Source organism: Pteronotus mesoamericanus, unplaced genomic scaffold (genome assembly GCF_021234165.1).
Source record: "Pteronotus mesoamericanus isolate MK-2021 breed Mesoamerican mustached bat unplaced genomic scaffold, CSHL_Meso_final contig_25, whole genome shotgun sequence".
Classification (NCBI taxonomy): Eukaryota; Metazoa; Chordata; class Mammalia; order Chiroptera; family Mormoopidae; genus Pteronotus; species Pteronotus mesoamericanus.
In genome coordinates this window covers 18,122,884-18,146,927 of record NW_026555105.1, presented here as the reverse complement: position 1 = coordinate 18,146,927, position 24,044 = coordinate 18,122,884, and the positions used below count along the sequence as shown (strand labels likewise).

General features: G+C 35.1%; 1 protein-coding gene across 1 annotated transcript in view; it reads right to left on the bottom strand.

Annotated features, from left to right (window-relative positions):
- Nucleotides 1–24,044, bottom strand: part of NCOA6 (nuclear receptor coactivator 6) — a 92,753-nt gene that overhangs the window by 52,987 nt on the left and 15,722 nt on the right. Inside the window, exons 2-3 of the mRNA XM_054573854.1 lie at nucleotides 6,730–6,835; nucleotides 1,285–1,566 (exon numbers count right to left, since the gene is read on the bottom strand). Of these exons, the coding sequence (XP_054429829.1) occupies nucleotides 1,285–1,519 (235 nt within the window). The 5' untranslated portion in view covers nucleotides 1,520–1,566; nucleotides 6,730–6,835. The remainder of the gene's footprint in view (nucleotides 1–1,284; nucleotides 1,567–6,729; nucleotides 6,836–24,044) is intronic.

Sequence of the window (24,044 nt, the reverse complement as noted above, 5' to 3'; positions counted from 1 at the left end):
CTTGGGATCCTGGTTCCACAGAGCACAGGTGCTACAGGACTTCTTCCCAATCTGAAGAGTACTTAAATCTTGTATATGGTCTAAACAAACATCAAATATGCTTATGGTATTATCTACTTGTGATATGGCTGCAGAAAAATCCTTGTTTATAACAGTTATATTTTATCAAAAATTTTTAAAACTTCCATCATATTTGAGAAGATATGATGACTTAAAATACTTTTTTCCACCAAAAATATAAACTAGTAACAGCATTAAGTCTGGGTTTGGTAAATTATTTAAAAGCCATAAATAAACTGACTCAACAATTTAAAAACAAGGGGGGAAAAATGTGGGTAACTATGAGCAACAAAAAATTTCAGGCCCAGCTAGGTCCCTATAATATATTATTACTGTGATCATGGTGACAATGATGGTGATAACTGTAACTTTAACACATGAAATTCTCTATTACTATGCTAAAAAATCCATAAATATAAAGAAGTCTTACATAACACAGTAAAAAAAGTCCTTGAAAAAAACAACCATTTCCCTCCTGATACCAAATCTCAAAGAAAAAAAAAAAAACTCCAAACCTAAAAAAGCTAATGAGCACTTGATCAAATCAAGATACTTAGGCTTTGTATTATGTTTGAAGGGATTATTAGATAATTGGGCAGAAAAGATGAAGAACATCTAAATCAAGGTTCAAAAACAAGAACAAGAGAGATCATCTAAATGTGTGAAGAGATTAGATGGGAATTCTGGTGAGGTGAGGGCCTGCCTTCAGTGGCAGCTGCCATTCAGCACCATCTGGGACCGAGGGAGAGCTCAATGTTATCAAATCTTTTCATTTTTAAAGACAAATCAAAATATGGATTTTTATGTAAAATTTTAAAAAGTTTACAACATTGGCAATGAAATTCAAGCATAAAAAAATTAAAAACCAAAACAAAAAAATGAAAGTGGGCTAGCATAACATGTAGCTGACTGTTGGAAGCAGCAAGCTGTTGGTTAGTAACCTCTGATCTAAAATTTAAAAGAACAAATTTCAAGTATACTTTTAAGTAGAACCATGGAATAAAAGATTTTGTAAGCTTTAAGGAGCCTTAAAGATCCAGTCTAACCTCTTCATTTTATAGGTAAGGAAACTGAAGACCAGTGAGTTAAAAACAATAAATATTTTTGGGTCTTAAGGATTACTCCTATCCACTAGAGCAGGTTATTTAAGTGTTGCTATGTTAAGTTCTGATCCTCCATAGGAAGGCAAACACTTAGAAGGAAGAATTAATTAAAACAAATTACCCATGTGTAACAAATTGGGCACATTTTCCAATATTGTGTCCAATTTCCATTTGAAGTCTTTATCATCTATATTTCCTTTGAAGGCCACAAAGATTGTGGAATCCTCCAAAATACTTTCACTTTTTGTGTCATCATCTTCTAGTCCAGAGTCAAAATCCATCTCTGAGTCTTCCACTGTTGATGAACACAAGGAAGTATAGATGTCTTCTAAGTTTGGAAGGTCATCCAAAACCATGATGAATATTATTCCAGAAGCATGTGCCAAGTGGACAATAAAAAAACCTTTGAAAAGAAAAGAGAGATAAAACATCGCAATGCATAATCTTACAATCAATAATGTATAATCCATAGTTCTGTGAAAACTATAATTTAATTGTCAAGTAATGAGGAAATACCATAAAAATTAAGAAATTGCAGAGAGGATAAATTATTTTAATTACATCCTATAATAATTAGTTCTCAAAGATACTAGAAATAAAAATACACCAGTTTTAAATAAAATTCCTTTTATTATAATGTTTATGTCTATTATGTTATATGCTAAAAAGGTAGCACATAATAGACATAAACACTATAACATAATAAACATTTTGTAAGTCTAGAATACGAGGAGGAGGGAACAAGGGATCACAAGAAAATAATACAAGTATTTTCTGAGAATTAATTTATATAAGCCTTTGGTGGATCCCACAGAGCCAGAAGATCCCCAAGATTTCCCTTATTCCTGTCAAAAGCTTCAGAGAAGCCAAGGTTTCTAAAGCCCTCCTCTTTTTCTAACTTGCAAAGCACAACATGATCCAACTAAAAGCTTCTGGAGGACTACCTAAAATCCTAAAGTCTTTTATGTGGACCATTTTTATTTTATTTAAAAAATAATTTTATTTATTGTTTTTTGAGAGGGAGAGGAAGTGAGGGAGAAAGAGAGGAAGAGAAACACCTATGTGTTAGTTAGGTTGCCTTTTGCACACCTCCAGTGGGGGACATGGTCCAAAACCCAGGCATGTGCCCTGGCCAGGAATCAAACCGGTAATCTTTTGGTTCATAGGATGGCGCTCAATCCACTGAGCAACACCAACTAGGGATATGTGGACCATTTTAAACAACTTTTAAAGGGCTATTAATAGTGGTATGGCTGAAAATAGTGATCTTAATAGTGAAAATAGAGACAAAACAAACAAAAACACTTAAAAATATTTTTATGAAAGGAAAATAAATGGTTAACACATGTTTATAGAGGAAAAGAATTGTGTCTAGAACAGAACTAAATTACTTTTTAACTTTTAGATCTAAAGAAGTCACATTTTCTGCTATTTTTAGTTATGTTGCCTACTGAAGAGTATAGATACTAAAGATCACATCTTGTGGCCATTTCCTCCATTAGATTTGGGACTGAAGATCACATTCTTAACCCAAAGGTGAATGAATGAACATTAATTTTCAGCATTCGTGTTAAGTAAGAATGTCATGGAAACATAAGAACCTCACACAAATCTTCTAATTTAAAAGAATTCCTTATATAAACAATAATTACAATGATCCTTTCTTTTGTTTTTTTAAAGATGGGTAAGAAAAAAGGACTGAAAAATCAATCCACTAAAATGCAAACAGTGATTGTGCTAGGCTAGTAATATTGCTGGTAAATTTTCTTATTTTTCAAATATGCTCTAAGTACATTAGGGAAACACAAACTAAATATGCTATGATATGGTTGCATTACTTGAATAAATGGAGAAATGTATTCATTTTTATATTTTGAAATAGCCTCTAAACTTCAAGACCAAAGGCTTTCCAAAAATCAATTTAAGTAATCTTAGGGAGGCAAAAGCCCTCTGTCATCAGTAAATATGGGCAAAAATGTTTTACATCTGACTAGGGCATCTTATAGTCTGGTATAATAACTGTTGCTAAAGAACAGTGTGATGTGGATGGTTTAGAGAAACAACGGCATTTAGAATAGCCTTTACAGAGTTTAAAGAACTTTAAAGGTAAATAAACAAAACTTAAAAGATTTTAGAGCTTATAAGCGAAATAAGCCAGGGGGGTGAAAGACAAATACCATATGATCTCACCTATAAGTGGAACCTAACCAACAATACAAAGATGCAAGGAAAATAAGACCAGCAACACTGAAAGGAAAAGAAATCAACAGAGACAAGAGGGAAGGAGGGAGGGGGGGCAGGGAAAAGGAAGGGAAGGGGGAAGTCAAGGAAGGTATAGCAAGGACTCATGGACAAAACCAAAGGGGAAGAGCTGAGGGAGGGAAGGAGGGAGGGGGCAAGGGAAAGTGGTGGGGGTTGGCAGAGACAAATGTATTTGAAAAAATAAATTAAAATAAATTTAAAAAAAAATCTATGTGAGAAAGCAGGAGGCTAAGAATGGCCAAAAAACACTTGTAGATGATTAAGCTTTGATCTTTAATAAAATATATAAAGATTTAAAAAAAAAGATTTTAGAGCTTAAAAGCTGCTGCTCAGCAGGAAAAAGAATGATTGCTGCTCAGCAGGAAAAGAATGATAAACTGCATGAAAAACTATAGCTATTTAGCAGCTGTACCTAAGGTAGAACAACTGCAAGAAGAGAATTTAAAATTTCAGAAACATTTTCCAAAAGCATCTTTAACTGTAAAGAAGGAAATCAACTAAAAAACCTGGACTTTGATTGTCTTCCAAGAGGTCATAGGTCATGCCATGAAGGCTGTGTATTAAGATTTGGAAAACTCTCTACTGGCAGACACACAAGTCAGCTAATTTAAACTCAGGAATTACCAGTTTAGCAGTACTGTGGGCACTACACAAGTGCTTAAAAAAAAAAGAAATTGAAAAGCAGTCTATGAAAAAAACTGCTGGACTTCTCTCCAAAAAATGTTTTAAAGAAACCTCTATATAACTTCATTGAGATAATTCCACTTAAAATCTATCAATAAAGAATTCATATCAAAATAATGACTAATCTTTGAGTTTGAAATGCAGTTCAGCAACTGACTGTTGGAGAGAGACAACAGATTATAGTTGACTATATCAAGAGACTCAATTGCTCACTTGCAATCATTGATCACAAAAGCGTATGTGCTATTTCTCTGGGTTTGTTAAGATTAACTACCAGTTATTCTTGCTCACTGACATAGTAAGTTTCTAGGTTACCTATTGATTTCACTTTTTATTGGGGCTCTTTTGATTTTTTTATGAGGAATTTAAGAACAAATGTGATTTTCAGGAGAAATTTAAAAAGCAAGCATATTATTTACGCTACATTTTCAACGCAGAATAAACTGATTCCAAATGAAATTTCAAGGGTAGCCAAATAGCTCCAGTTGATGAAGAAAAGTCCTTTATTATAGAAGAATACCAATTTAAATGTAAGAAGAAATATATCATTTTTAAAAATCATAATTCTGAAATCCCTAATAAATTCAGGCAAGGATCATTAAAAAAGATAAAACATTATGTGAAAAATTGACATACAACTGGATGTTTACATGATGTCAAAGTAGCATCCCAAATTTGCTGCTTGACAATGGGAAAACTTTAAGTTCACAATAGAAGGACTTGACTGTCACCATGTGAACAGAATGATCAACCTTAGCATCATTAACAGAGAAACAATCAGAAATTATGTATAGTATTAAATGCACAGCATTACCTATGAAATAGTCTTGCCGAAAATGTTTAACCTGTATCTAACAAGTTTTTAACAGGAGACAAAAGAACAACTTAACACCATGAAGAAATAATGAGACAAATCTAAAGTTTAGAATTTCTGCAGCACAATTGGCTCGACCTCTTCAATAAGTCAGGGATAACAGAGAAAGAAAAAGGTGGATAAAACTATTCTACATGAAAAGAGACTTAAGAGATTTAAAAATCATGGTCTTTTATTGGATCTGGGTTTGAAAAAAAGATGTAAAGCATCCCTGACCAGTGTGGCTCTGTTGGTTGGGCACCATCCCACAGACCTAAAGGTTGCCAGTTCTGGTCAGGACACATGCCTGGGTTGCAGATTTGGTCCCCAGGCAGGGAGTGTATAAGCGACAACTGATCAATGTTTCTCTCCCTCTCTTTCTCCCTCCCTTCTCCTTGCTCTAAAAATAAATAAAATCTATAAAAAGGTAAAGCACATTTTTAGGATAATTAGGAAAATATTACTAATTTTGTTAGATATGAAAATAATGGTGTTGTGCTTATATAGGACAATGTTCTTATTGTTTCTTAAGAGATTCATACTGAAACATTTAGGGGTGAAATATGATACCGGTAATTTACTTTAAAACACATTATGCAAATATGGCAAAACGTTAATAATGGTTAACTATAGGTCATTGGTATTTAGGTATTATTTGTACTATAATTTTATATGTGGTTGAAATTGTTTATAATAAAATGTTTACCTCCCCACCCCCCCAAAAAAAGGGAAAAAGCTCCAATATAAAACTCCACTAGAAAATCAGGAAGGCTTAGAAGCTTACTTACGAACATCTTCCAAATCACAGGAGGATTAAAAATAAATAAATACAATTAAAAATATCTCATATATATTGTATATATTCAGCTACCTGCACCAGTCCTTTCTCTTCTGAATTTTTACCTGGTGCAGATAGCCAAATAATAGGTAAAATTTTGTCACAGGCTATTCAAATTATTTGACTTGGCTACCATTTGAGCAAAAGACAAGACTACTACATTAGATATCACAAACTCACATACCTACTGGAGTCAGGCAGGTAAAAATAAATAAAAGAAGAACATTGGTATCAAATGCATTTGCACGTACTGTATGAATGGTTTGGGCAAGGGGAAACTCAAATACCCATCTATGCTGAGCACCCACAACTTTGATCCAGCTTATTACTTTCTTTTGGAAGGATGGCAGGAGTTGTACAGGCCCAGAAACAATAAATATTCTGAATTTTGAGACAAAAATCCTTCCTTTAGTGAAATCTCTAGATTTTTAAAAAGAGATTTATATTTTTGGAAAATACTCTATGGGACAAATGAAACTCACTGCAGCTGCATATGGCCCACAAGCCATCAGTTTCCACTGTCTAAGTCTGACAATCCAGGTATGACACATGTGGCTAGCTAGTCGAGCACTAGGCCTGAGTGAACTAAGTGGGTTTGGTGTACTGCTGGAGAAGACCAGATATTTAAAATGCATTTATTAAGTGTTATGATGTGCCATTTGGGAGGTCTGTGGACTCCCCAAGAAAAAAGAGATTAAGCAAGGTCTTAACTCTAAAAGAACAGAAGGTACTCTAACTTAGTGAATTTTGGCTTCATTAAGTACGCTGATGTCTTTCAAATCTGGCCAAAGGACTATCTTCTCCTTTGACTAAACACTAATGATGAGGGAAACAAGAGTTTTTACTTGCTATGTAACTTTGGTAGAGTAACTCCACTGCTTGGAATTAAGTTGAGCCATATCCACTCTCTCACATAAGGTTGTACTCACCAAAATGTCTTTCTTAATTTTTATCATTTATCCAAGTCATCTTCTACATCCAAACAAGCTGGCATTTTTAGGGCCTATATTTCAAGGTAGCCGCCAAATAAAAATTCTAAAAAAGAAGAAGGTTACAATATTATATAAAAATTACACACGTAACCTATTTTTGCAATGGAAGTTAATGTAAATATCCCAAGTTATCAAGTCAACTTAGGCATATCCAGACAACGTTAAAATACAGTTTTCTTTAAGTCTACAAAACGTATCTTTTTTCTGAGATCTTAGACTACTCATCGACAAGTACTGAGAATATAGAAGCAACTCAGGAACATATACCAGTTTCACTTAAGAATCATGAAACCTGGACCTTAGGCATTAAAGTCCTCCCTACACTGCCATTTATAAATCTATCAAATTAAAATAAATTAACATCATGCCTCACGTTTGCAGGTATTTGGTGCTGAAACCAAAATATTCTGTATAAACACTAAATAAAAGATTCACTTCTTCCAACGGAATTTCAAAATTCATTTTTAAACTTGAAAAAGTACAGATTTAAGTTTCTTCCTACTTTATGTCTAATACCTATACATTTTATTCTTCATTAAATTATCAGTTTAAGTTCTAAAATATTCCTTATACACACAGAAATTACCCATAGAAAGTGCACAGTATTGGCATACTTCAAAAATTTTCCATTTAATACTACCTGGCCCTGGCCAGTGTGACTCAGTTGGTTGGCGTGTCATCCCGTGAAGGGTCACAGATTCAATTCCCGATCAGGGCACATGCCTGGGTTGTGGGTTCGGTCCTAGTTGGGGCATGTATTAGAGGCAACTGACAGATGTTCATCTATCTCACATCAATGTTTCTCTTCCTCCCTCTCCCCCTACCATTCTCCTCTCTCTAAAATCAATAAGCATGTCCTTGAGAAAAAAAAAAAAAAGATAATCTCTGTACACAGTGTCTTAAACTTGGCTGTTATAGTCTCTACGTTATTGCCAAATATTGATTTTATACTCTCAAAGTTTTAGATGAATAAATGTACTAGGCATTAATAAATAATTAAATAATAATTAACAAATAATTAGGGAAAAACTACCCCTTTATTATTTTTTAATTCAAGAAAAAGCCATGTTTAGGTCTCCCTGGTACATTAATAAAAATTAAACTGCAAGAAAGGCCATAAAGAAAAGTTCAATAGATCCAAAAAGTAACAAAAAGATAGTCAAATACTCTGATGACCATGCACTAAAATTATAAATGTAACATAAAATAAAAAACAAAGGACTTTCTACCTTAAAACAACAACAAAACTTTGGATTTGGGCTTTAAAAATTGCAAGATTTCTAGAAAACAATAGGGAAAACACTACATATTAGAATGTAAATACAACCAAATCAGTAAAGAAGAAAATTACAGCCCTAAATATCTTTATCAAAACAAAAATATATTAAACATCTAACTCAAAAAGTTAGGGGAAAAACTGGTAATGTGAATTGAAAGAAAGCAAAACGAAGGAATTAATACAGACGAAAGCATAAATCAGAAAATAGAAAAGCATTGGCAGAACTTACAAATAAATCCAAAAATTGGTACACTGGGAGAAAAATAGTTAAAACACTACTTAATCTAGTGAGTAAAAAAGGGAGAAAGTCCAAATATATTAAATAAGAAATAAGAAAGCCACAGATACAAAGGAAATTAAAAGGACCAGAGAGATTATTTTACTTAGGGTTTTGCTCACATCTATGTCAGCGATTTTCAGTGAGCACACAGCAAGAATTTTTAAAACTTGCAATACCTAACTATTTAGTCACTGACCTCTTTTCCCTTAGGTTGTCAAATGAAAAAAAGACAACAGCTACCCTAACAATAGATGTCTAGTGTACATGAATCAAAATTACACCTATTTTATGTAGTTACAGAATAGCCATGGGGGTGTAAGTACAGTATAGAAAATGGAGTTAACAAAGAATTTGTATTCATGACCCATGGACATGAACTAATGGTGGGGGGACTGCTTGAAGGAGTAGGTGGTGCTGGATGGAGGGGGACAAAGGGGTAAAGATGGGGACAATTGTAATAGCATAATCAATAAAATGTAATTTTAAAATATATACCTATTTTGTGTGTGTGTGTGTGTGTGTGTCAGATAGGCAAAGAATATACTTTCAGGGGTACCACAGAATTTTAGTAATTAGTTTATGTGTGCCAAGAGATGAAAAAGGCTGAAAATTGCTGATGTATGTAAATATAATAATGCCCCCAAAAGGACCATGTACAGAATTAATGGAAACACTATTAGCCCTGTAGAGAACAGGTAAGTCTAATTATCTGAAACTGTTCCAGAGTATACAAAAAGAAAGAGAACTTCCTAATTTTCTTCTGAAGCAAATATAACACGAATATCAAAAGCTGATACAAACTACAGGATGAAAGCTATAGATCAATCTCTCTTATACTGCTCACTCTCTTATATTGAGGCAAGATGTCTAAATCAACAGTACATTAAAAGAAAAATCAGGCATAATGTTCAAGTTTCTTCTAGGAATGCAAGGAAGGTAATGGGGAGAGTCATAAGATCATTACCGCAGATACTAAAGTAAAGTCATTTGAAAAATTCAACAACTCTTTTTGATCAAAAAACCCCCTCAAAAAAACAGAAATAGACAAACACTTCCTTAATGCAACAAAATACATCTTTTCAGCCTAAAAGTCAGCAGATTGCTGAATGGGGAAAGACTACAGGTATTTGTTATCTAAAGTTGAGAAGAAGAGTCCTTGACTGGTGTGGCTCAGTTGGGCATCATCGCACAAACTGAAAGGTTGCCAGTAGGGGCACATGCCTGGGTTGCTGGCCAAGTCCCCAGCTGGGGTCACTGGAGAGGCAACCCCTCGATGTTTCTCTCCCTCTCTTTCTCCCTCCCTTCCCTTCTCTCTAAAAATAAATAAATAAAATATTTAAAGTTAAGAAGATACTCATGAGGTGTTATTAAGCATTATAGTAGAGGTTTAAAAATCAGTGAAATTAAATAATAATAATAAAAGTATAGCCCTGGCTGGTGTGGCTCAGTGAGTTGAGCACCGGTCTGCGAAACAAAGCGTCGCCAGTTCAATTCCCAGTCAGGGCACATGCCTGGGTTGTGCGCCAGGTCCTCAGTGGCGGGTGCGTAAGAGGCAACCACACATTGTTTCTCTCCCTTTCTTTCTCCCTCCCTCCCACTCTCTAAAAATAAATACTTAAAATCTTTAAAAAAAAAAATGAAATGTAAAGCTTCAAGAAGAAAATGTAAAAACACTAATATATTCAAATACAAAAAAAGACCTGAACAGATAGAATGAAACACCAAATTCTTGGACAAAAAGATTCATAAATATAAATTCTGATTTGTAATTTAACAATTTCAATAAAAACTCCAACTTCTTTTTTTTAACTAAACAAGCCAACTCTTGAATTCATATGGAAACAAGTAAAGAGTCAGGCAAAATGAAAAATCAGAGCAGTAAATGAGACACCTCCTACAAGACAACAAAACATAAAGTATTAATAATTAAAACTGTGGTACTGGAATATAAATGGATGGGAAACCAATGGACCAGACTAGAAATTCCAAAAATTAATCAAAATACATGTGTAATTTTAATATCTCATAAAGAGGAAAACTGATTTTTCACTAAATGGAACTAGGTAGCCATATAGTAAAAAAATAATTAAGAGCTATATCTCACATCAAGACAACTCCAAATAGTGTAACAAATTAAACCCTAAAAGTATTAGAAGAAAGCAGAGAAGAAATTTTTATAACCTTGGCATGGGAAAAGTTTTTCTAACTACAACTCAAAATCTAAAGCCATGAAAGATTGATAAATTCAAGTACAAAATCAAAGAATTCTGCAAGAAAAAAATACCATAAATTTTTAAAAAGTCAAAGAATATTTGCAATTGTACTACTAATAAAAGAGCAAATTCTCATATATAAACATTATAGAAAAAGTATATTTTATTTATAGGTATGGTATATTATGTGTGTGCACATATAGATATATAAAATAAAAACAACAATTTGAACAAATCATTGTATACATAAATAAATATATCATAAAATTCACAGAAAAGGAAACAAATGAACTTTAAACATATGAAAAGATGTTCAACCTCATACATAAGAAGAAAAGAAATATATTCACTCATCAGATTAGCAAAATCCAAAAATGTGATGATGCATTGTCTTGGTGAGGTTATGAGAAAACAGACACTCTCATCTATTGCTAGCAACAGTGCACACTGGTGTAACATCATTTAAATAATATCTATCAAAATTATAATTATATATACCATTAACACAGCAAGCGCACTTCTGGTTAGTGATCCTTACAGACACACCTGTCCCCATACAAGATGACATACATACAAAGTTATCCATTAAAGCACTGTTTATAATAGAAAGATAGGAAATTACCCAGATGTCTATCAATGGAGATTGATTAAATTATAGTACATCCAATAAAAGTGAAATGCAGCGAGAATGAGGATGCTTTCTATGTTGATATGGAAAAATCTCCAAAATATAGTGTTCAGAGAAAAAATAAAAGGAGTAAAACATTGACTACAGTATGCTTCTTTTTGTGGGAAAAGAGAACATATATTTTATATTTGCTAGTATTAAAATACTCTAGAAGGAAATACAAGAAACCAATAAAAATGGCTATATACAAGGTAAATTTTAAAAAGTCACGTTGTACCAAAAGGCAAGGAAGCCCTAAGACCAATGAGGGCTTCACAAGAACATAGGAGCCAGTTATAAGGGGTTCTCACTGGCAAATCTGACACAATTTGAATATAAAAAAGAATAATGACTAAAAGTGCTTATAATATCATGAATAAATTAACCCATTAATTCACACTGGTAGCTCAATGAAAGAGTTAAAAAAAAAATAAAAGCCCGTCATCTGCCACCACTGGGAGTGACTACTGCATCAACTTCTTACTCTGAAGACTGATAATTAAGGAAAAATAATTAAGCAATTTAACTTTGTCTTTTTAAGAGGGTTCATTCTCAGTAGAGAGGGAAAGTTCTTCTTTACAGGAGAATGCCAGTTAATAAGTGTAGAAGTAAAGAATTTTAAAAACCACCATTCTGCAACCTCCAATGAAATAAATGATTTCAGCAAAGATGATCAAAAGATGCTAAAAATCATTTGGTGAAACTGGGGGGGAACAGAAGACTCCCAACAGTGCCAAAGGATTATGCCACAGATTATTTCTTAATTGCAAAAGAGAAATGAGTACCTTCACAATGGAATTACCTGAAAGTTATCAGCTTGACCTAATGATCAAAAACAGCAATAATTAGAATGAGACCTTTCATTTATGCTTCCTGGTGTGATGTAACCTGAAGTATAAGGCATCATCTATGATGTATTATTACCTAAACTAAGTCTAAATTAGTCTTAAAACCTAATTTTTCCTTAATGGAAAATTCAGAGGACAGAGTAAGATGAAAAATTACATACAGAAATTGTTACCAGAAAAAATTACACAAAGAAGTAATTGATTACATGAAGACATAATAAAATCTAGAATTTGAAACACACTACAACAAAATTGATCTGGTCTCTTCAAAACCCAAAATCTTGAGGGGGGAAATATAAAGGAGAGGATACAGTTCTAGATTCAGAGACTGAAGAGACATTACAACCAATATATAAATGTTGCTTAGAACTGCTTTGAAGAGAACAGTCATAAGATAATTCTTAGACATTTGGGAAAAACTGAATGTGAAGTAGTAACAGAGATATTAGGGCACTCAGAAATTTTTTTTTATCTGTTGAAAACAAAAGTCAGCTATCTACCACTCTCTTAAACCTTTAACAGCAACTACATTTCTGTTCTTAGCTCATCTCAGACATGCAACAACAACAAAAAATATCCTCTGTATTCTACCTTCTTGTTTTGAGAGAACTCCTTTGACCACCTTTCTCCTATGAGTCATTGAGAGTAAGGTAAGAACCCGGGACACATCATTACTAGGTCCTGAGCCACTTCCACCACCTCCAACAATATTCCCTTAGGCCAGTCGCCCACACTTGTTCCCCAACCCTATCTCACTTGACCCTCCCTTACCTCCTGGCTCCATGGTTCATGCACTCTGTTCTTCCCCATCCATTCCCCTCCCGTCCCACAGATGGTTCCTTCAACAATGCTCTTATCAATGTTGTGGCCTTCCTCTCTCACCTATTTTTCAGGCACACAAAGTCCACCAGCTGTCTCTCCTTCACCTCAAGTGGTTCACAGACTTGAAGTTTAAGAGCTAGAAAGGAATTTACAAAATAATTAGTCTAACTTGCAGAAAGAAAGGAAAAGAGGGAGGAAAGGAGGGAGGGAGGAAGGAAGGGAGGAAGGGAGGGAGAGAAAGAAAGAGAGTGAGAGAGAGAGAAAGGGAGAAACAAACAAACCTAGACAGTGGTATTATGACTTATGATACAGACTAAGATTGTGGCAGCATGAGGACTAGACCTTGGTCTTTCAACCTCAAGTTACGTGCTTCTGCCATCATATACCAAACTTTCTTCACACCAGAGTGACTCTACCCAACTCAAACTCAGTGTATAATTAGCAGTAATATCAGAGCCAAGTGATACAGTTTATTTCAGGCCAATACTCACCAACTAGAACTTCCCTAATTACTCCAAAATGGCTGACGTCAGAATACCTGATATGAAATGAGTGTATGCTTTAAAAGAACTTCAGCAGCTCTCGACCTTAGTTACACATTATAATTACTTGCAGAAACTTTAAAAAATAATGCCTGAGTCATGCTAGGTCTGCACTGTGGCCTGAGCTTTGGGTATTTAAACATTATCCAGGTGATTCTAATATGCAGCCCAAGTTTAGAACCAACTTTTCATACACTATTTTGTTTGCCTTTAGATGAGGTATCTGAGTCAGGAGAGAAATGTGCCTTAAGAATTTGCCTGAGAAAGTTGATGGAGAAACAAAAACTTTTTGTTTTCTGTTGCTCATTATAAACTTTAGTTGTTTTGTTAAATTTTTTTTGTTTTTAGCATAAGAATATAAGACCATATTCTTCTGTAAAGATCAAACAAAACATACCTATATAGAATCTAAAAGTAAACTATACCACTCTGAGTTCTATCTTGTTTTTTTCTATGTCTCTCTTAGAGTATCTTATACCTTTCTTAATTTCCATGTTGTCATTTAGAAAATAAGGAGCTAACATACTTCCCAGATCTAAGGACACTATGTGAAATGTTGGTCATGTGACTTTTGTGTTATCATATTTTCCTGAAAAACTGGAAATCATTTGGCGCAAGATCTTTAACTCATCCTTCTTCCACTAGTGGCTGTTCTCCACTCTTCTCTCCTCTTCCTCCTTTCAAAAGTTAATCCCAAGCTAGAAATTAAAATGCCTTTTTCATCACTATCATCACCTCCACTCTAATTTTTCATTGGTATACTTAAGGAAACACTGAGAGTCAAAGTTATTAACAGCACTGGAAATTAGAACTGCTCCAACACCTGCTGGATTCAAAGATGACTTTTCTGCCTTGGCTGGTGTGACTCAGTTGGTTGAGCACTGGCCTGTAAACCAGAGGGTCGCAAGTTTGGTTCCCAGTCAGGGCACATGCCTGGGTTGCAGGCCAGTCCCTGGTTAGGTTTCTCTCATACATTGGTGTTTCTCTCCCTTCCTTCCCCTCTCTCTAAAAAAAAATAAATAAAATCTTTTCTAAAAATTATAAATAAAAGGCCCATCAATAAATTAACTTATATTTCATAAGTTATCAAAAAAAGCAAAATGAAACATGCCTTTCTTCCGATAACTAGCAAAAATTTTTTAAATAAAATAATTGTGGAAAAGGTACAATGAAATAGATTAATATTCATTATTTTGCCTAAAAATGTTCATTCTCCTTAATATCTTAACTATAATCTTAACATCTAGCAAGCTAGATGTGGTTAAAGATTCATATTCAAAGATGTTCATCAAAATATTAATAGTGAAAAACTGCAAGCAAGCTCATGATTCAACAAGAGAAGTGGTTTAAACAATTTAAATGTACTCAAATATTGCTACTCCATTAAAATTCATGTTTTCAAAAGTATTTAACATCATGGGAAATATATTTTAAAATATAAAATGTATATAAAACTGCACTCATTATTTTAATGTTCTTAATTACGTGTGTATGTTTTAACACACATAGAAAAAAAGACAAAGGACACTTAGTAATATGATAAATAACCCAATAAAAAATGGGCAAAAGATTTTTGCGGGAGGCAACATATTTAAATAGACACTTTAAACAGGTGTCTTGTCCTGGCTGGTGCGCCTCAGTAGACTGAGCGCCGGCCTGTGAACCAAAGGTCGTCAGTTTGATTCCTGGTCAGGGTACGTGCCTGGATTGTAGGCCAGGTCCCCAGCTGGGGTGTGCGAGAGGCAACCAATTGATATATCTCTTGCACATTGCTGTTTCTCTCCCTCTCTTTCTACCCCATTCTCCTAGCTCTAAAAATAAATAAATAAAATCCTAAAAAAACAAACAGGTGTCTTGTTATTCATAACAAGCCCCCCTTTTTTAAGATTTAAGAACATTGATGGGTTGTCTCTTGGATGCCATATCTTAAAATATGCACATGAAAAGATGTTCAACATCATTATTAATCAGAAAATCCAAACTGACTCTTCTTCCTGTAAGCGGCCAGAGGTGACCTCTGAAAATGGTTTCTTATTCATCTGACCCAGAAAACCCCACAAAATCATGCTAATCAAGAGGTTCAAATCTTCATGTTCATTTTAAGAACACTGGTGAAACTACCCAGGCCATCGAGGGTATACATATCCAAAAAGCCACCAAATATATGAAAGATGTCACTTGACAGAAGCAATGTTTGCCAATCCATTGTTACAACGATGGAGCTGGTAGACCAGCTCAGATCATACAATCGGACTGGACACAGGCTCAGTGGCCTGAAAAGAGTTCTGAATTTTTACTGAACATGCTTAAAAATGCAGAGAGTAATGCTGAACTTAAGTGTTTAGATGTAGACTATCTGGTCATTGAGCACATCCAGGTGAACAAAACCTCCAAGATGCACCACAGAACTTACAGAGCTCTTGGGCAGATTAACCCACACTTAGGCGAGCTCTCCCGGCCACGTTGAGATGATCCTTACTGAAAAAGAGAAGACTGTTCTAAACCAGAATAGGAGGTTGCACAGAAGAAAAAGATACCCTGAAAGACACAAAAATGTATAGCCAGGGAATAAATTCAGCATAAAATAAATGCAAATAAAAGTAAAAAAAAAAATTAATGCCACAAAGAAGGGTATCTATTGGAAAGAGGTAAAACTGTCACTATTTGCAGACAGCATGATATTTTAAAATAATACTATAAGAATAAACAGATCTCTCTCATAAAAGTCTGGGAAGAACACTAAAGATTCTACCAAAAAAAGTTATTAGAACTAATAAATGAATTCAGGAAAAGTAGCAGGATACAAAATTAATATTCAGAAATATTAAAATGGTTGCAGCTTTATACACCAATAATGAACTATCAGAATAGAAATTAAAGAAAGAATCCCACTATATTTGCATCCTTCCTTACCCCCCACCTCACCCCTCCCAGCCATCAGGGCACATACAAGAGTCAACCAATGATGCATAAATAAGTGCAACATTAAATCAATGCCCCCCCCCTTTAAAATCAATAAATATAATTTTAAAAAGAATAACATACCTAGGAATAAATTTAACCAAGGAGGTAAAAGACCTATACTCCAAAAGCTATAAGACACTGAAGAAAGAAAATGAAGAAGATACAAATGAATGGAGGGATATACCATGTTCATGGATAGGAAGTATTAACATTGTTAAAATGTCCATACTATCTAAGCCAATCTGCAGGTTCAATGCAATCCTATCAAAACACCAATGGCATTTTTCACAGAACTAAAATAAGTAACCCTGAAATTTATATGGAACTACAAAAGACAATGAATAGCCAAAGTAATCTTGAGAGAAAGAACAAAACTGGAGGTATTATGCTACCTGATTTTGAAATATACTACAAGGTTTTATAGTTATCAAAAGAGCGTGGTAGTGGGACAGAAACAAAATCATATGAGGTGTGTCCAGAAGATATTCGGCAACGTAATATGCAAAAGAGACATTTATTGAAAAAGATACACGATACAAGAAACATTGTACATAGGACAGTGAGACCTCAGTCCCCTTCAAAGTTAGGCACTGTGGGACCTCACATAGGTCTCCCAATTGCCATCAGCTGCCCTCTCCTATTTTCCTGAATCTCATCAAGAATCTGAAATCTCTTCCCTTTCAAAGGTGATTTTAGTTTTGGGAAAAGCCAGAAGTCCCAGGGCGCCAAATCTGAGTTGTAGAGGGGCTGAGTCAACTGGGTGATTTGATGTTTTGCCAAAAAACTCTGCACAACACATGATGTGTGAGCAGATGCGTTGTCATGATGAAGCTGCCAATCACCAGTTGCCCATAGCTGTGGCCTTATGAATCATCTAAATAGTTTCTGTGGAGGAATGTTCAAGCTTAATACAAAATTTGATGCATATTCATTCCTCTACTAGCTCATTTTGAACGCCACGGTCACACAGTACATACAGATGCTCACTCAACAGCGTCTATAGCCCCCACTGGCTAATACAGCAAAGTCATCGTTGTTCACACATGCACGCTCCAGTCCACTTTCCTTGACTACCAAGTTACATCAATGTTGTGCAAACCATTCTCGTTATATTAACAATGGCTGGACTTCTTCCAGACAGACCTCGTGTATCAGTAGCAAACCTAGAAAGAGACCCTACATGTTTAATTAATGACAAAAGAGGCAAGAAATACAATGAGATAAAGACAGGCTCTTCAACAAATGGTGTTTTGAAAACTGGACAGGCGTGCAGAAAAAATAAACTAGACCACTTTCTTACATCATATACAAAAATAAACTAAAAATGGATTAAAGACAAATATAAGATCCGAAATCATGAAACTCTAGGAAGGAAACCTAGGCAGTAAACCCCCTGACACAGCTCTTAGCAATATTTTTTTTGGATATGTCTCCCAGGACAAGGGAAACAAAAAGGAGAAATAAACAAATGGGATTAAATAAAACTAAAAAGTTTTGCACAGTGAAGGAAACCATTAACAAAATGAAAAGAAAACCTACTGAATGGGAGAAGATATTGGCCAATGATACATACAACATGGGGGTTAATGTCCCAGCTATATAATGAACTCATACAACCTAACAACAAAAAGACCCAGACAATCTGATTGGAAAGTGGGCAGAGGACTTGAATAGACATTTCTCCAAAGAGGACATATACATGGCCAATAGGCATATGGGAAGATGCTCAACATCACTAATCATCAGGGAAATGCAAATTAAAACCACAATGAGATAACCACCTCACAAGGGTCAGAATGGCTATCATCAACAAATCAACAAACAACAGGTATTGGCAAAGATGTAGAGAAAAGAGAGCCCTTGTGCACTGTTGGTGGGATTGTAAATTGGTGTATCCACTGTGGAAAACAGTATGGAGGTTCCATGAAAGATTAAAAATTGAATTACCATATGACCCAGTAATTCCATTTCTGCATACTTGCCTGAAGAAATCCAAAACACTAATTCAAAGAGATATATGCACCCTTATGTTCATTGCAGCATTATTTACAATAACGAAGATATGGAAGTAACCTAAGTGTCCATCAATAGACGAATGGATAAAGATGTGGTATATATAATGGAATATTATTTGGCTATAAAAAGGAATGAAATCTTGGCCCTAGCCGGTGCGCTCAGTTGGCTGGACCATCATCCCATACACCAAATGGTTGTGGGTCCAATCCCTGGTCAGGGCACACGCCTGGGCTGCAGGTTTGATTCCCTGGTTAGGGTGTGTATGGGAGGCAGCTGATAATGTTTCTCTCTCACACCAATGTCTTCTTTCTCAAATCAATGAGCATGTCTTCCAGTGAGGATTAAAAAAGAAAAAAAAATGAAATCTTGCCATATGTGACAACATGCATGGACCTAGAGGACATTATGTTAAGTGAAATAAGTCAGACAGAGAAAGACAAATACCATGTGATGTCACTTATATGTTGAATCTAAAAAACAAAAATAAATGAATAAACAAAACAGAAACAAGTGCACAGATACAGAGAACAAACTGATGGTGACCAAATGAGAGGAGACTGGGAGAATAAGTAAAAAAAGGTGGAGTGAGTAAGAAGTACAAATTGCCAGTAATGAAAATAGTCATGGGGATGTAAAGTACAGAATGGGGATATAGTCAATAATACTGTAATAACTATGTATAGTGTCAGATGGTTACTAGACTTACCAGGGCTATCCCTTTACAAGTTATATAAAAGTCTAATCACTGTGTTGTATACATAAAACTAATATAATATTGTATGTCAACTGTAACTGAAAATAAAACAACACTAACAACAAAAAATATATATAAGGCCAAAAAGAACACACCTAATAACTAAAACTTAAAAGAATGATAATGTTAAATGTTGACAAGGATGCAGAACCAGAACTCTCATATTGGTGGAAATATAAAAAGGTACAATCTGGTAGTTTCTTATAAAGTTAGGCATATACTTATCATAGGACCAGGCAATCTCACCTCCAGGTATTTACCCCATATAAGTGAAAACATGTCTATGCAAAGACTTGCCTATGAAAGATAATAGCAACTCTATTTATAATGGCCTCAAACTGAAAGTAAATGGCAAACAACCCAAATTGCCATCAATTAGTAAAAGGGTAAAATATAGTATATCCCTACTATATTTGGAATACTGCTCAGAAAGATCAGAGATGCTGTTAAATATCCTACAAAGCACAGGACAGTCTGAAACAAAGAATTATCCAGTCCAAAATGTTCATAGTGCCAAGGTTGAAAGGAAGCTCCTGAATCTGGGGGAAAGGTACATAGAAGTTTCATCATAGTATTCTATTTTTGTATCTCCCTCAATTTCTACAACAAAATGTTTTTAAAAATACATAAACAATACACAATTCAGGAAGCCCTTAACTGAATCTCTCTAAAAAAAATACCACTCAAGATTAAAATCTCATTGTGGGAGTGATGATTATGTCTCTGTCCTTGAAGGAGAGAGAGGCTAATGTGAAAGGTAGAGAGAAAGAAGAGACACTGTTTGACAGAGGGAAAGTAAAGAAAATTTCACATGCTAACCTCCTCCCCACGCCTCTCCCCAATGTCCTATCTAGTCCCAGCCTGACACTAAGCCATGCTTTCAGTGGTACATGGACTTCTGAGATGACCACCAATTATTCCAGCCTCCTAGTATTCACACCCTTGTTTAATATCCTCTCTCTAAATGTGGGCTGGTCTAGTGACTTGCTTCTAACCTACAAAATATAGCAAAGGTGTAGGGATGTCACTTCCATGATTAGGTTATAAAAAACTGAGACTTTATCTCCCTGGAAGACTCTATTGCCTTCTCCACAGGCCATGTTTGGAGAGGTCACATGGCAAGGAACAGAGAATAGCCTGCAGCCAACAGACAAGCAAGAAATCAAGGCCCTTAATCCAACATTCCTTGAGGAAGCGAATTCTGCCAACAACCAAGTGAACCTGCAAGCAGTTCCTTCTTTAAACATTGAAATGAGACTCCAGCCCTCACTGACACCTGGACTGTTGCCTATAAGAGACCCTGAAACAGATGACCTACCTAAACTGTGCCCAGATTGCTAACCCATGGAAAATGTGCCACAATAAATGTGTGTTATTAAGCTGCTAAATTTGTGGTAAGTTTTAATGTAATAAATAAAAAACCAAATGCACCCTCCTGGGAAATCCTGCTAAATATTCATCTCCTTTAACACTATTTGGCAATTTCTTAAAAAGTTAGTTACTACCCTGGCTGGTGTGGCTCAGTGGACTGAGTGCTGGCATGCGAACCCAAAGATGGCTGGTTCAATTCCCAGTCAGGGCACATGCCTGGGTTGCTGGCTAGGTCCCCTGGGGCCTGCAAGGGGCAACCAATCAATGTATGTCTCACACATTGATGTTTCTTTCTTTCTCCTTCTCCCTTCCTTCCCTTCTCTTTAAAAATAAATAAAATCTTTAAAAGAAAAAAAGGAAGTTAGATACTATAGCATAAAACCTAACAATCCCACTGCTAGGAATTTACCCAAGATAAATAAAAACATGTCTATGCAAAGACTTATACAAAATGTTTATAGTAGCTTTATTCACAATCATCAAAACTGGAACAATCTACATGTCCATCACTGGTGAATGGATATACAAACGTAGATAAATATTAAAATCGTTATACTGAATGACAGCCAGCACAAAAAAGAATATAATGTATGAATGAGTTTATATAAAATACTAAAAAATACAAAGCAGTATAGTACATGGAGGCACTGGGAGGAACAGACTGACAAGGAGTAGAAGAAACTTTTTAGGGTCCGGGCTCATGTGGCTCAGTGGGTTGAGCTCTGGACTGAAAACCAAAAGGCTGCACATGCTTGGGCTGTGGGTCAGGTCCCCATTTGGGGGGGTGTGAGAAGGCAACCCATCTATGTTCCTCTCTCCCTCCCTCCCTCTATCTCTAAAAATAAATACATAAAATCTTTTAGAGGAAAAAAAAGAAACTTTTTAGGGAAATGGAAATCTTCTGTACTTAATTGTGGTGGTTGCTTCATAAGAAATACTATAAACTAATAAATACATTGGTTGAAACTCATCAAAACATGTTTCACTTCAAATGCATGCAGTTTACTTCATGTAAATTATACCTCATTAAGTTGACAAAAAAATCACCTTCTTTGTCAAGCTTTCTTTAATTACATTCAATGCAGCTGATTCTTTTATTCTACCTTAGTCCTCAAACAGTATTCTACAGATAAATTACCCAAATTGCAGAGAAACCAGGGCTTCTTGAATTCTACAGCAGCTAAAATTTACAGAACATTATTATGTGTCAGGCATTGTTCTAAGTGCTTTGCATTATTAACTCAATTTGTATCCCCCACAAACTCATGGAATAGATTCTATAACCCACATTTTACAAATGAGGAAGTTGAGGCATAGAGAAGAAACTTGCTTAAGGTCATACAACTAGTAAGTGACAGAGCCATGATTTGAGACCCAGCAGTCAGATTACAGAGGCTGGGCTCTTCAATATCACCCCACTGGATGTCTCAGACCACTTGAGTATTAGGTAAAAGCATACTCTCAGTTCACTAGAGACTGACAGATTAATTCACTCATTCAACAAATTATTTAAGTATGCAATATACGCCAGGTATTGTTCTAAAGGATAAAGATAAAATGGTGAAGAAAATACAGACATGGTGCTTGCTTTTATGAAGCTTACATTCTATTAACAACTTAGGTTTAAAGCAAAGGATTCTTAAATCAAAAGATTTATACCCTTATTTATATATTTATCTAAATATTTATGCAAAAAAAGTTAAGTTGCATAGTGGCCAAATCTGCTTTAGCCAGCTAGAGCAGAGGTCCCAAACTTGTCTACACTCTAGAAATACCTAGGCATCTTTTAAAAATTCCAAAGCTGCCCTCACTGATGTGGCTTAGTGGGTTAGGCATCTTTCTGCAAACTGAAAGGTCCCTGGTTCAATTCCCAGTCAGGACACATGCCTTGTTTGCAGGCCAGGACCCCGGTTGGGGGCATGCAAGAGGCAACTGATAGATGTTTCTCCCCCTCTGTTTCTCCCTTCCTTCCTCTCTAAATAAGTAAGTAAATAAATAACCTATTGAAGAATAAATACATAAAAATTCCAAAGCTCAGGTCAATTAAATAACAAAATCCCAATGGAGGTGTGAGTGGGGGAGAAAGTAGGGAAACAAAGACATTAGTAATTTGCCAAGCTCCATAGGTGACTCAAATGTGAAGACAGGTTTGGGAAATCAATGAGCTAGAGTTCTTATGTCTGATTAATGATAAAGTTCATTCATGTTGATGAGATGGTAGATGAGCAAAAAAACCCCAGAAATCAACTATATACACTTGCCCTTCTCTGAATCAGAGACTTACAAGGTACTCTTAATTTTTTTTTTTCCAATGGTATGAAATCTGAGAACATCAGAAAGAGCACCAAATAAGTATTTTCCTTCTTGGATTTATCCATAACTCCAATCCCATCCAGAATCCTGGACAACTAAAATATTCACCTCTTCATCTTTTTTTGGTACTTTCCATGTAATCAATTACAAATTCTTCCACATTCTGTACTTCTAACAGAACTGATAACAACATGACTCAACTGCTTTTCTACCATGCAGATCTCAACTGGGTCACTTTGGGTCCAATCCACAGGCCAAATGCAGCCTGCCAAAGTAAAATATTCTACACACATTGAGATCAAAAGGCCTTCTTTTTTAAAAGTAAAAGTCTATTTTTAATTCAATCCTTTGTTTAAGTAGATACAAGTCTTTTATAAATCAAACTTGCATTTGTATTCATAGAATCAACAGACCTGTGTAAGAATTCTGACCACTCTCAGATAAGATAGTTAGAGGTTCAGTAGGACCCCTCTCCATTCTATCCAGGACCTAAACAGAAAGGAAAAAGGGTAAAGAGGAAGAAGAGAAATATCAGAAGACTAAACATATAAGCATAACAAACTTCTTCACGGTAACATTTTCGTGACTGGCCAAACCTGTTCTCTCGATCACTGCTTTGGCTAATTTCACTCTAGAAAGAGTGGTAAAGACATGAGAGGATCTACAGTCTTGTTTGTTTGTTCATTTTTTAACAAGGAAAGCTTATCATAATCAGCAAGGATGTTTTTCAAAATACATCAATAGTGATTACACTAGGGTATTCATTTTATAATTCAATATCCTTATAATTTGTGCACTTCACATTATGCATGTCACACTTCAATTAACAAATATTTAAAAACCAATTCATTTGTCCTGGGGAGAACCCCTGAAGGATTCTAGTAAGTAGGGAACTGAAACAGTCCTACAGAGGTTACATTTTTTTTTGCCCTACATCACATATATAGTTAGCTATAGACTTAGTCTTTCTTGTCACTTTCCTGCTCTTTCTGTTCTAAAATTGTAAATACGCTGATTATATTTTTTTAATGTAACAATAACTGATTCCTTTAAAAAATTTATTACAAATGACAGCTATAAAAAAAAAAAAAGCAGCAGCAGCAAGCAGACAAATGAATGGAAAACACAGATGTCCTGGGTTCACAACTGTGCACCATCACAGTTGCAGCACCACTCATATAAG